This window comes from Nanorana parkeri, unplaced genomic scaffold (genome assembly GCF_000935625.1).
Source record: "Nanorana parkeri isolate BGI_ZX_2015 unplaced genomic scaffold, ASM93562v1 scaffold778, whole genome shotgun sequence".
NCBI lineage: Eukaryota > Metazoa > Chordata > Amphibia > Anura > Dicroglossidae > Nanorana > Nanorana parkeri.
The window spans coordinates 211,066-224,550 of NW_017307046.1; the positions used below are offsets into that span (position 1 = coordinate 211,066).

Here is a 13,485-nt window from a genome sequence, read left to right on the forward strand (position 1 = left end):
AGTCGAGAAGCGGTCTCCATGCTCCCTCATCACCAGGTGACGAGGAAGCATGATGTACTCAGAATAGGCACCGATACCGATACTAGTATAGTTACGGTGCATCCCTAGTCACTATGGGTCATTATACTGTGCATTGCACTTTGTGTTGAATAAGCCTAATCTTGTCTCCTACCTGCAACAGACACTTGGGTTTGGCCAAAACCTGCTCCAGCATTACTAATGGCTGTGCACTGATAAAGACCTTCATGGCGGGCAGAAACAGATGGGATTTCGTAGGTGGCATTGGTAGGTTCCCTGGAAATAAGTAAATATTGCATGTTAAAATTATCATCACAAAACAGACCATCTTTTCCTTGAATGAAGTGTACTTATAGGATGCAATTTACTTACGTAAAGAATAGTTCACTTCCTAGTCTCTCTCCATTTTTGGAAAAGCGAACCCTAAAGGGGATGTCACTTTGAATCGAGCAGGTTACTGTCAGGGGATGCTGGTGAAAGCCTTGAGTATGTGGTAGCATGGACACAGATGGGACATCTACCGAAAAAAATAAGACAGGAAAATAGTTTAAGACGCAGGCATTGGCCACTATGTGTGGTCCCCGGAAAGCTGTGGATCTTGTCACCTGCAACTTTACAGCATCTCTGTGTGATAATAATGTAGATGTAAATTCATAAGGACCCTACTAAGACCTCCAGAATGGTGACATGGCTTCTAATAAAGGGATGCATTCACAGACTTCCAGTGCTTTTCTCTTTCTTTTCAGCAAACTATATACACTTGGTACTCTTTTATGGGGGATTAAACCACTAGGAGAGACCTGGAGAGGGTAACCCATGGTCACCCATAAAATGCCTAACTCTGGTATTTTGTAGGTTTCCATCTATGCTTGTAGTAAACTAGCCACATATGCAGATATGCAATCAATTTTAATGCTGCAATTACATCTAAGAAAATTGGAAAGACACAACTTATTTTCACAGCCCATGATGATTTTTTGATGACTTGATGAATATCTAGTTAATCTCTAAAATGCATAGGTTTTCTCTCTATTCAGCCCTAAAGTACTAATGTATTGAGAGAAATGGAGACTGCCATTACATCCTTTGTCTGAAAAAGGTCAGTGGCCGGGCTGTATCTAGTTTTAATACTTTGAAGTCAACAACCCAATACAAGCACTCAGCCAATAAAAGCCAGAAAAAAAGTTAGAATTCCTTGTTTCTATTTTGGGTTAGTATCTTGGAATGTCCATCAGCATGACAGTCAGTCAATCAGTATTTTTAGAATGAGAAGTCAGCAATGGCAGTCTCCACATTTTTATAAAGGGTGTACATTACATTGTCCATGCACAAGCAGATTAGATAACGGTGTCAAATGTTGCTGCGGTGGGTAAAGTGGAGCTATACCAAACAGTCTTTTTTAATTTTGGTGTTGACTGAGGCAGGGTTTGATCTCCTGACATACATTTACTGCTGTCCATTTTCTGAAGCACATTTTTCATATATTCCTATGAAGAATAAACTAGTGCCAAAAACAGCAATAATATGGTGTCAAAGGCTCACTTGCGGATTCTCCACTGGAATATATGTAAGTGTATGCACTTCCAAATAGTTTCGTAGAGGTCCAGCTTACAACAGAGCCTTGACTGCAACTGCCAAACTGACTTTGGGAGGAGCTCGAATTAAGTTTAGTAGCAGGTCAAATGCAGCTTTGAAGTAGGTCAACTACAGCTCATGCACCTGTGATGGAACTCCACTTTGTGTTGCTTCATATTTGAGAACACTGTCATCTGTGATCTGCAATTTACCTGGTATTATGCTTGTATATGCCACATTGGAGAGTCTCTGAAACTGATGGCCGTTAGGGTCGGTGCCATTAACTTTCAAAAAAAAGCTTCCACGGGGTGCTTGAAACAAAGGAACTGTCCAAAGCTTTTTACTACGCTTATGTGGTAAGCGCTGAGCCGGCAAAGAGAAGTATGAATCTCCAGAGATGCGGAGGAGGTCCAGGCTGTTCACTAACCCGGGCGGAGAGAGACCAGTGCAGTTTATTAAGGCAGAGATGGGAATACCTTAAACCAGAAAGAAAATAAATGTCATAATTGTTGTCATTCCTACTTGATCAATAGCAATTTAGTCAATAGCATAATAAGCAGAAAATAAAGTCAGCTATCTGATGCATAATTATATGTGATAGGAGCCACAACAGCATAAGTATTCTGGGACCTTTGTGCCATTATGTTATAATACCAAAGACTGTGCTTAGCACCTCACCTCGGGTTTATTGGAATCAGGATCTTTAGAGAACTGGTGAGCCAGGGAAAGGGGAGACAGATAACCACCATTTAAACAGACCTCCTTTACAGATGCAGTTTCTCAACGTTCTATAGACCATGAATCACATGAGCTAAAGAAATTACTCTGCAAATATCATCATGGTAAATGCTGCAGATGAAACTGAACACCAGAGAAACAGCTAAACATAACACTGAAATTGATATCTATATATATATATGAGCATTTTTAGATGAAAATGGATTACAATTATGTGTCAGACCATCCTAGAAATATACACTGCCCTACTAGACAGCAGGGCCAGGTTAGTGACCTGACGTTGCTCTACTGCATTTAAGCAATACAGTGTGGTCATCTCCCTGCCCCCAGCCTGCGACTGGACAGTGAGGGGGAGCAGCATTCAGTGATAAGTCATCCATCTATTTAGTCTGCTCTTTCCTCCTGTCAGAATGTTCCTTGCCAGCCCAAGTTCCACAGGGCAACTGATTGGCTTCCAGTGATCCTGCCCTCTCTCCGAATTTGAATTCTGCAGTACGAGGTGTTAAAAGCACCATAGCACAGTTAATTTGGTGCACACAGCCAGGGTTATCCATCTATATAAAATAATGCCAGGCTCCTCCATCTGTGCTGTAGGCATGCAGGAAAAAAACAACATTAGGCAAAAATACACATTAAAATGGAAAGGTAGTTGAAAACTAGCATTCCTTAACCAATAGAGGTCATATGCTCAGAAAATGTTTGATAAAGCATAGGGCAATGCCACATATTGTCATACAGAGGCAGTCAGGTACCCTGCAGGACCTCAGTTATCCAGGCTGCAATTACCACAAACATTCGGGTCAGTCAAGCGTTCACAATTAATCCCAACCCTTTTTATAATTAGTTTGGGGGAGTGGAGTGTTGGAAATGCAACATTGGTTGTATTCCATGTGTAATTATGTATTTTGAGCTGTAGATGGCGTTGTAGTGCAATGTTAGTCTCTGTGCATATTTATCTATGACACACAGGAAGTTCTCTCTGTATGCTGTATAATGCTGTATTCGCATGTAAAGTTCTCCTAAGCAAGTAAAACTTAATTCAGCATTCCTCAAGATCTCAGTGCTCATCTAAACACATAAACAAGATGGGGAAGCATGTGTGCCTCTGACAGAATTTGCAACCATCTGCTCCCCTCTGACAAGATTGCCCCTCACTTCCTGTTCCAGTGTCTCTGAGACAAGAAGAAGTGAAGAGAAATGTTTCCAACAGAATGAATTAGAAGCAGCAATAAAACACTTTAGTATAGGGTCAAAGGGATAGAAGCACTGTCAGATTTTTATGGCTGTCTGTGTCCCATTTGGGAAGATTTCCCCTCACTTCCTTAAGAGAGCAGTAGAGATTCTTACCTGATATAAGCAGCGTCCCCCCTACAGTATAATAATCTGGAGCGTCATTGATCACATCGTTGGCATGTAACAAGAGGCTTTGATGTCCCTAGCAACCAGACCAGTTTAAAACTTTCCCCTGAACCTCTATATGTCTCCACAACAAAAAGATCAAGTGATAACAGCTCTTATTTAAACTGGGATTACCTTGAATGGGCCGCTCAATGACGCGTGCAGGGTCAGTTATGGCTGTTGTGGAAAAAGCAGCACGGAAATCCAGTGTGCTTACCCCGGTGACTCTGACAGTATGACGTCCAATGCTGCCAATCTGAAAGAAAAGAAGACAAGCACCACCTAAGACAAGCCCCGCCTGAGAGTTCTAAAAGATTTATTTTCTAACCAGTACTAGAAAAATGAAAGCTGGTATCTGATTGGTTGATATGGAAACTACAGACATTCTTACTCCAGTTTCAACAAACCATCCATGGTGCAGTTTGGTTATTGAAAGATTTAAAAAAAAAAGAACAAAAAAAGCACTGGTGCCCATGGCAACCACTTCCATGCTAATTTTCATGCTGTAACCTAAAAAAATCTACTGCTGGAACATGATTGGTTGTTATGGGCAACACTAATGAGTTTGTCACTGCCTCAGGAAAATGCACTAAATACTCTAAGCCTAAAGCCCCGTTCACATGTAGCGAATTATCGCGCGATATCGCGCATTTTTGCCGCGCGATATCGCGAGAAGTCGCCGGCCAATGCTATTCAATGGAGCTGTCTTAACTCCATGTCGCTCGTCGCGGTCGCAAGTCGCTTCTACCGGACCCTTTTTTCGGCGGATTTTGCGCGATTTTGCCTTTTTTCTATGGAGCCCGACGGAGAAGGTCGCGCTACCGTCGCTGGATCGTCGCTGGAACGTCGCCCCGAAAGTCGCGCTATCCCGGCCGTGCGGATCCGCTGCAAAAGGTATGTCGCTACGTGTGAATGGGGTCTAAAGGTCTAGTTGCCAAATGAGCTGCTGATGATCTCTCCACATTCTCACACACTGGACAAATGGCATCCAATTTCAAGCCATCACAGTCCTGATGTATGTTCTCGCTTTGCAAGCCATGATGAAGGGGTATTTGTATGTGAGCCCCCAAAACAAGTCAGCTATTCGTATACTGTCCACTCAACCCTAGATTGAATAAAGAAATATCTGGACTAGTGTTGTACTTCAATTTATAATCTTGTGCTTTCCAAAATCTTGGCACCTTGAGAGTTAGCAATATGAGCACATCCACACCCCTCCATGCTGGATGAACTCATGGGACCCTACCTAAGCTCCTTATGGCCCAATCGATTTTGAATAAAATGGTCAGCCGCTGTACAATTTTGTAGATTGCTTCTAATCTCTTAAAAAATATCTACATGTATTGAAGAAGTGATTGTAATTTGAAAATCGATCAAATAATAATTTTTACATTTCTAGTTTATAGCTCACATTTTCGATCAATATTTTCAATCTATCTCAACATGCTGAATGATACACTGCATGTTGCAACGTTCAATATTTTAAATGATGATGGAGCACTTGTTTGCAGTCGCTAGTATCTAGATTGATCACAAATCTCTGCGTGTATGGCCACTTTAACATCAACAGTTAGGTTGATGTTAAAGCCCAATTCCATTCAAAACATTTTCTTATACGTTTTGAAAGAGCTAGAACATCTAGCATGTTTTAAAAGCTGTCCCTGCTGATGAGACTTTGCTTTTAGACTCTAAACACTATTAAGGGTGGAATTTATCAATACTGGAGCAGAAGAGTCTGGCCCATGGCAACCAATCAGCTACTCCCCTCAGTTTGTTCAGTTAAGATTTTGAAATGGAAAAGAGAAGCCAATTTGTTATCATCCACAGCTGCTCCAGATTTTGTCTGCTGCAGTTTTGATACATCCCCCTCTCTGTGTTCCGAAAGAGGGGGTTTCTCTTATCCTGTTCTGTCTGACACCTGTGACATGGACAGGAACTCAAAGGAAAATCTCCCTCACAGACAGCAGTAAAATGTTAATAGAGGTTCTAAACCTCCCTCATTCTACTAAAAATGCAGTTTTGTTGTTTGTGTAATACCCATCAAATAAACAGAAAGTGGAGAGACGCCTGTCAAACAGACAGGAAGTGATGACATTTTATCTCACCTTCTGTTTTAATACCCATGAAATTTACAGGAGTTTAGGAGAAATGTCTCAAATGTTGACACGGGCAGCTGTATTAAGTTGATAAAGGTTCTAGCTCTTTCCCACTAAAAAAAAAGTTTTCACTGAAGTTGGGCTTTATACTAACACTTTTTGTGGTGTGTTAAGTTAATATTTTGGGTGTTATGATACTTGCAGGTTAGAGTTATCCAGGCCCAAAATGTTGGTTGCCTAGTTAATTATCGGAAGTTGAAGGCCAACGTACTGCTCCAAAAGCATGAGATGGATCCATCAACCTAACCAACTACATTATATTTATACAACACAGTTCAGTTAGCGCCATGTAAATACAGACATCAGCATGTTGAAAGTAAATCTATACGGCAGAATATTGTATGTCATGGCTGTAAACAAAACTGCCTTCTAATTCTCAAATCAATCCCAGCTGCTGAACATTTAACATGTTCTCTAACAAAGTTCAGAGATCATTACAACTTCTTAGCAAAAGTCAAAAGAAAAATGACTGAAAAGGAGACAAAACAAGAAAGCAGATAAAAATAAACAACCACTAAAGAAAATGTAAAAATTGATTATTTAAAAAAAGGTGTGTATAGTGTTCATAAATCAATATGTCTAAAACAAACCACTCATTGATCAATATTATGTTTAGATTTGACGGGACAATTGGTGTTACGCTAGGAAATCCACAGAAGACCCAATAACTTTTCTTACAATTCTCATGCAATTATATTATAAAGCCTAACTCAAATTGAATGAAAAACTTACCAAACTATACAAAACACCTAAAAAAAATTTTTTTTTTTTCTTGGATCTCACCAGAATAGAAAAACATATTTGAATTGAATGATTAGAGCAAAGCATATGATGACCACATTTCAGTTCCATATTAATATAATCATTTTAATATTCTGATTTATCTACAAGATCTACAAAACATTTAGATGTCATCATTCCAATCAAAGAGGAAGTGATTGAACAAGTTGGAAATTGAGAGTTGGGTATTCAGTCTTTCAAAGCACACAAAATAATCTAAAGTGTAATTTTATCCCATGGGCGTTTCTAGGGTCCTAAAAACACCCCAGGTACACCTAGTAGGCACCTAGACAAAAATGCTGTAAGGTTTGTAGTTAGGGTTGCCACCTTTTCTTCAAGGGAAACCCGAACACCCTAGTGACGCGCTGACATTTTTTTTGAAGAATGGGTTGCGGCTTATTCATATGTAAATAGTGCCACCCATTCATATGTAAATATCACAGCTGAGACTATTTTCAGTGGGGGGCCAGTAGCCCCCATCTTAATTTTGGTTGCCCCTGTCTGCCTGACATCTTGTGTCCAGGTTTCTGCTGACATGAAAGCCAAACACAGTATTCAAAACCCGGACTGTCCATGTGACAACCCTATTTGTAGTATGCCATGATAAAACTTAGGTGGAGTTGTTTCTTATTGCCTGTTTAATTCACTGGTTTAAAAAAATCCTCTTTGGAGGATTGTAAACATGATGACATAACTGTACAAAAAAGTTAAATGAAAGATAATGCTTTAAGAATGAATTAATAAAAAATGATGATGTTCCAAAATTGTAATGTGCAAATAATATACATAATTGGTAATTTATAGGCATTCATTTGTTTAGTGAAAGAGAAGTATGCATTGTGCCACAGTTAATTAAACATGCTAGATTCTCTTATTTTCTGCCTAACATCATTCTAAAGAAGTGTGAGGGGAAAATGCAGTTACTATTGGAAGCCTAAATGAATGACCAAGACTGAAATATTTTTGTCTACAGGACCATACTTAATTTAATTTTGGTAAAAAACTGATTGCACAAAAAAACTAGTAAAGTATGCAGCGCCTTAGAAATTATGGCACTGGGTCCAGGTGGAATAGTCAGTAGGGCTACTTTGGAGGATATCGGTGATGGTTGTCTTTTTAATATACAGTATGTCGAAGATCATGTCCCACAGTGGTGTATGTGTGAACACTCTACTCTCCCCAACTGGTACCCAGAGAAGTGTTGTAATGCCAGCGGGATGGGGGTGGAGAGTGTGGGGGAGGGTTGGGAAAATTGTATGTAGGGTATACAGGCATTTATACCACCAAGTCAATGATTTATTATAATAATGGCGGACATAGTATATGCCAGGTTAAGTAGCAAGTCAAGGAAAAGGACAATGACAGTATGTGCCACAGATGAATTTTGACATGAAGAGGAGAGGGGAAGGTGGTTGTAGCCCAAATCAGGAAAGCAGCCTACTGTGACCATGCTGCTCCTTCATAGATATAGTATTGTAAGTTAGTGTAGTCATCCTAGGACAGAAAGTGTGGAAAAAAGTTAAAGAAAGTAAATTATAATCTTTATTTCTTGGGCTTAGATATGCTGTAAGGGCCCATTCACACTATAGCGTTGTGTTAATTGCACGATACTGTGTGATTAACACAAAGCATATAGCGTGAATTACAGTGTGCTAGGTGTGGTACCATTGATTTGAATGGTATCCCAACGCACCTCCCACCATTCTAATAAATGGCATTGTAACACACCTAGCACACAGGTGCATTGTGCAATAGTGTGCATTAATCACATTGGTATCATGCAATTAACACAACACCTTTATAAAAAAAAGTACTTCAATAACTTTTCGCACCCTCCTGAAAAAAATATGGCAGATATATATGCCATGCAAATTTACTAGGAATTTGAGTGTTTTAGTACTTCCTGTTACCTTTATAATATAAAATAAAATTCAAAAAGTAAGCATGTAACATAATAGACACACCGGGGGTGCAGGCCCAAAAACTTAAGTGCAGAAATCTCACCAACAGAGCCTGTTATGGCACCCCCTGGCAGGTGATTCCGGGTCTCCTGAGGTGCGGAGCCTAAGTGACGGCTGGTCTTCACCAGAGCTCCTGATGGTGGAGACAGACTGGAACCCTGGTGGTCCCAGTTTACTTTGCTACAAGTTGTCACCATGTCAGGGCCCTCTTGATTTCCCTACCAAGCAGGTAGCTGCAACAGAGCATCTATGGTGTGGAGACTATACACCAAACACATGTTCCAGCCTAAAAGTTTTCATTTGTTTTTGTATAAAGTGAGAAAGGGTTAGAACCTTCATGTGGCTTTTATCTATGTCTCTCTTGGGGAGATGGGTTAGAAAGGGTTAGAACCTTCATGTGGCTTTTATCTATGTCTCTCTTGGGGAGATGTACCTATACTTTCTGTCCCCAGGAACCAAACAGAAAGTTAGCAAAACTCACTCCATAATAAGGGGAAATCTCACCTCTGACGAATGTGACTAGAATCAGACTACAAACTCCTGTTCTGGTGACAACTGTAAAATTTTAAATTCTTGTTACTCTCTGTCCTATTGAAAAAGGTCACTAGGATAAACAGAGAAGGTGAACCTCCCCAGCAAGGACATGGGCTGCAATTAAAACCGGATAAGGGTTCAAACCTTTCCCTACTTTATCCATACCTTAAAAAAAGTTGGGGATTTAGATAACTTTAGCATGCACAATTATGCATTGTTGGTAGTAAACTTTTCATAAAGTAACTCTTTCAGTTATGTTTTATAAGTCCCTTGATTACAGGAGATTGCCCAGGTCTGTGTGAGGCAATAAAGATGAAATGAGCTCATCTGGTGGAGGTTTGGCCTCATTAGGGTAATGAGCTGCCTGGCTACAACATATGAGAGAACTGACAGAGAGCAATGGAACAAAAACCAAGAAACAATAAACTGAACCTAATCCAGAGTTCAAAGAAACCCTTTCTCAGAAAAAAAGTTGGGGGCACAGAATGACAGGCCTCTTGCACACGGATTTCAGGCCGGGTTGCCTCCTGTGGTGGAGATGTGGTGCATCCTGTTGTGGGTGAATTCGCTTTTATTCAGATTTGAAATGAAGGGTCATCGACCCCTGGTGATAAATGCTTAGTGCTCGACACTGTTAGTGTTTGGGACTAAGCTCTCACCACTGAGAACATCACTAAAACTGGCCATACACCAATATAATTTTGTTCAAAGAAAATAACATTTGTTTTATTTTCTAATGATTAATAGGGAAAAATCAATGGTTGTTTTTGATCATATGGACAAAAAAATTCAAAATCTCAGGATGGAAAAAATTTCTATTTTCTTATCGAACAAAGTTCTAACCGTGAATGTGATTTCTGTTTAGAAAAAAATATGTGGTAGGCGCAAAAGAAACCTGTTTAATTTGTCTTAGATTCCATTCAAGTAGGAGATCTGGTTGAAATCCTAAGGGCCTTCAATTGAAATTAGATGATTCAACGATGGCAAGATTAAACACTCTAACGAACGATTTTTCAGAATTTCCAACAAAAGGTGTGAACAGAATTCTACTAGTGGATGGACAGCTTAAATCTTCCCGAGTGTAAATTGCCCCTAGCCGAAAATCAGCCCATAACCCATGTTGGAACACCCTTATTTCTTGTATGGGGAACAGGAAGTGAAGGAAAACCTTCAGGGGTTCAGGCAGAAAAAAAACTTATAGAAATGTAACTCTTCCACACTATCCAAAATGTATAAATTTCCTAGAGTTAAGCATTCATTCCTATAATAATACAGATCCAACGTAGGGATGAGCAAAATTGTGAGATTTAATCTTTCTGATTATCTTTGTGAAAATCAGGAGACTTCAGCAAATTTTTGCTATTTTGGTAAAATTCTCAGTAGTCAAAAATTATATATTACAGTTTACAAGTCCTTGAATTAGTTTTGTTTTTTTCAGGCTTTTTTCCTTTTCATTCTGTGATCCTGCAAATAACACGCTTCCTGTCTAGGCTGCCAAAGGCTCACTCACTCCACTGTACCTATGGAAGAAGCCATGGTTTTCACCCAAGCTGGACTTCAAACATGTTCTTCCTCTATTCATCTCCATTACATGTCGGGTGGAGATAAGTAGTTTACAGAAGATAGCATTGCTTGCGCTTTTAGTTCTGTTCACAGAAGTAACAAGGACACAGCATTTCTGGGAAGATAAACAGACATTTTCTGTACTTGCTTAAAATGTTGTTAACTTGAAAAATAAAAACTAATGCAGCCACCACATCTAAGGATTGGTTACCTGCAATATAATATATTTTTGTTCTTGGGCGTAGATATTCATTAAGATGGCTCTGGTGGTTTTTAAGGGTGCAATGGGCTTTAAATGACTCCTGAGGGTTATGAAAGCTCTTTTCAAATAACCCAGACCTGTCCTTGTACCAAATAAAAGCCGCTCATTAGCATATATGTTTTAAAGCAGATTTTGCCTAAGCAGAGGTCAGATGGCAGAATTAGTCATTTTGTGACAAATCCCTAAAAATAGTCTCTTTGCGGCAATACAAAGCACAAAGAAATGTAGATTTATTTACGCTCAAACTGACAAACATCATTTGTAGAATAGCTTGGTGGTGTGGTAGGTCCAACTACAAGATTGATCCTTTAAAATAAGTTTTGATAACATTCATTGTTAAAGCTGAACTGTTGAGAAGAACTTTACCCCTTCTTGCTATTCCACTAATGGTCATTTAGCTCTGCAGTATCTGCCAAACACTTAAAGAACAGTACTGGAAAGATTGATCCTTTAAGAGCACTTGCTAAGGCATTGGACTTTTTCTACTGAGCAGCTGCTCATCCTGGCATTCTGTGTGTAGTTGAGAGATGACCTGGAAATCCCTGCTCCAGTTGGAATCCAATGAGAAGGGAAATGTTTCCTTATCAGCTGCAACCACCCAAACATGACTGCAAAATTAATAACCTTGTCTAGACACTTGCGTCCTCATTAGACCTCATGCCACTGCTAGAAAGCTGACAAAACGGAATCCATTATCACTTTAAATTTCATAGGAGGCTTTAATTTGGTCACTCGTGTTGAAATCTTGCTTGTTAGGGAATCCTAGGGGTCTAGTGTAAGTTTTACAGCTTTGAAAAACACATATCTTATCTATGCACTACTTTGCAGCGGCATTCAGCTCCCATTAGACAACATTACCTTGATGACCCATATTCCAGGCATAGTTGGCTTAAGTCCTAAAACGAGAGCCGAATTGGGGATACTGAGCAGCTCCTCCAGGCCCTGGCCCACAGACAACACTTTCCCTGCCAGGAGAGAAAAAGGGAGGGTCAGAGCCTCTCAGACTTGTGGTAGCCAAGTCCAGGCAGAAGATTATAGCAGTACAATCAAGACAGGAACAAAAGGACAAAAGGGAAATTTGACTTCAATTAAAGAACTTTACTCTACAGTTTCCTTGTTAACACAGATATAAATGGCATGCGGACAAAAAAAATTTGAATCACCCAACTGATTAAAGTACAGAAAAGGGGAAATGCAGAGGAAAGGATACATGATTTAAGTGACCCAGTCACGTGTAGACAAAAAGAAAGATGTCACCAGCACTCCAAAGGTGCCCATACACTGCTCGATTCTCGTATGAGAATCGTAGGAAATCCCGCGATCGTACGAGAATCGAGCAGTGTGAACGAAGACGTGCGACTGTTTCTACTGTACGGTCGCACGTCTTTTGTCTAAGGAGCATGTTAGAAAACCAGCCGAAAATCGTACGATTTTCGGCTGGTTTGAACGGTGCTCGGGAGAAAAATGCTGAACGGGCCGGTGTGCGCACGCCCGTTCAGCATTGCGGTCATCGGAAGCCTGCCCATCAGGGGGCAGACTTGCGATGATCGAGAGTACGATCTGCCTGTCCAAGATGGGCAGATCGTACTTTTTTTAATCACTTTAAAACCATCGCAAGACTAAGGTCTTGCGATGGTTGTACAGTGTATGGCCACCTCAAAAAAGATGATAACAGCAATTAAGTGCTCATTTATTGACAAATGCTGTCTCTCATTAGCACTAATGAGAGACAGCATTTGTCAATAAATGAGCACTTAGCACTAATGAGAGACAGCATATGTGAATAAATGAGCACCTAATTGCTGTTATCTTTTTTGGAGTGCTGGTGACATCTTTCTTTTTGTCTATATGTGGCGGCGCCACCCACAGTCATTTCAAGCACCCTTCTTCATGTTATAGGAATCCCGGTAAGGAGTGCGGCAAGGTTTATTTTTTCTTGTTCAAGCCAGCCATGTGTAGGGCGTATGGCAAGAGTTTGCAGCTCACTGCTTACACCAAGTTGAATATGGGATTTGGCCATAAAGAATAATGGCAAGGCTGCCTTGCCCTCTTTTTCTCCTCGGACACCTGATTATTTTTCTCTACAGCTTGAAAGTATCTTCGGCTAGAATGATAGTGGGGAGTTCTGGAGCTGATAAACTCTGCCCAAATTGGGTAGGGCTGTCAGATCAAGCTTTGGGACCAAAAGTAGGGAGCAGAAGAGCACCGACCAGCATGGTCATTTCAGGTTTTCTAACCTGTGTAATCAATTGTTTCCAACACAGAGGCTTCTGGTGGCACTCTTAGTTACGAGTTTTTGTCTGGCACATGCAATAGCCCTTGTTCCAGCTTTCCCTTGCTGGTCATCCTTTATTGATCCCCCTCTTTATTTGCCCTCCATTGCTCGACTCCTCATTATAACATTCCACCCAGTCTAGTGTTCTGCAGTGAACTGGGCTTGGTATACATAACATCTTAACTGAATGCATGGGATACACAGCAAATTACTGGTCATCGACAG

The 13,485-nt window shown here is 40.3% G+C and overlaps 1 protein-coding gene across 1 annotated transcript in view; it reads right to left on the reverse strand.

Moving 5' to 3' along the window:
* Window positions 1-13,485, reverse strand: part of HMCN2 (hemicentin 2) — a 196,004-nt gene that overhangs the window by 147,524 nt on the left and 34,995 nt on the right. The window contains exons 6-10 of the mRNA XM_018564746.1: window positions 11,844-11,950; window positions 3,865-3,985; window positions 1,806-2,069; window positions 391-535; window positions 173-294 (exon numbers count right to left, since the gene is read on the reverse strand). Of these exons, the coding sequence (XP_018420248.1) occupies window positions 173-294; window positions 391-535; window positions 1,806-2,069; window positions 3,865-3,985; window positions 11,844-11,950 (759 nt within the window). The remainder of the gene's footprint in view (window positions 1-172; window positions 295-390; window positions 536-1,805; window positions 2,070-3,864; window positions 3,986-11,843; window positions 11,951-13,485) is intronic.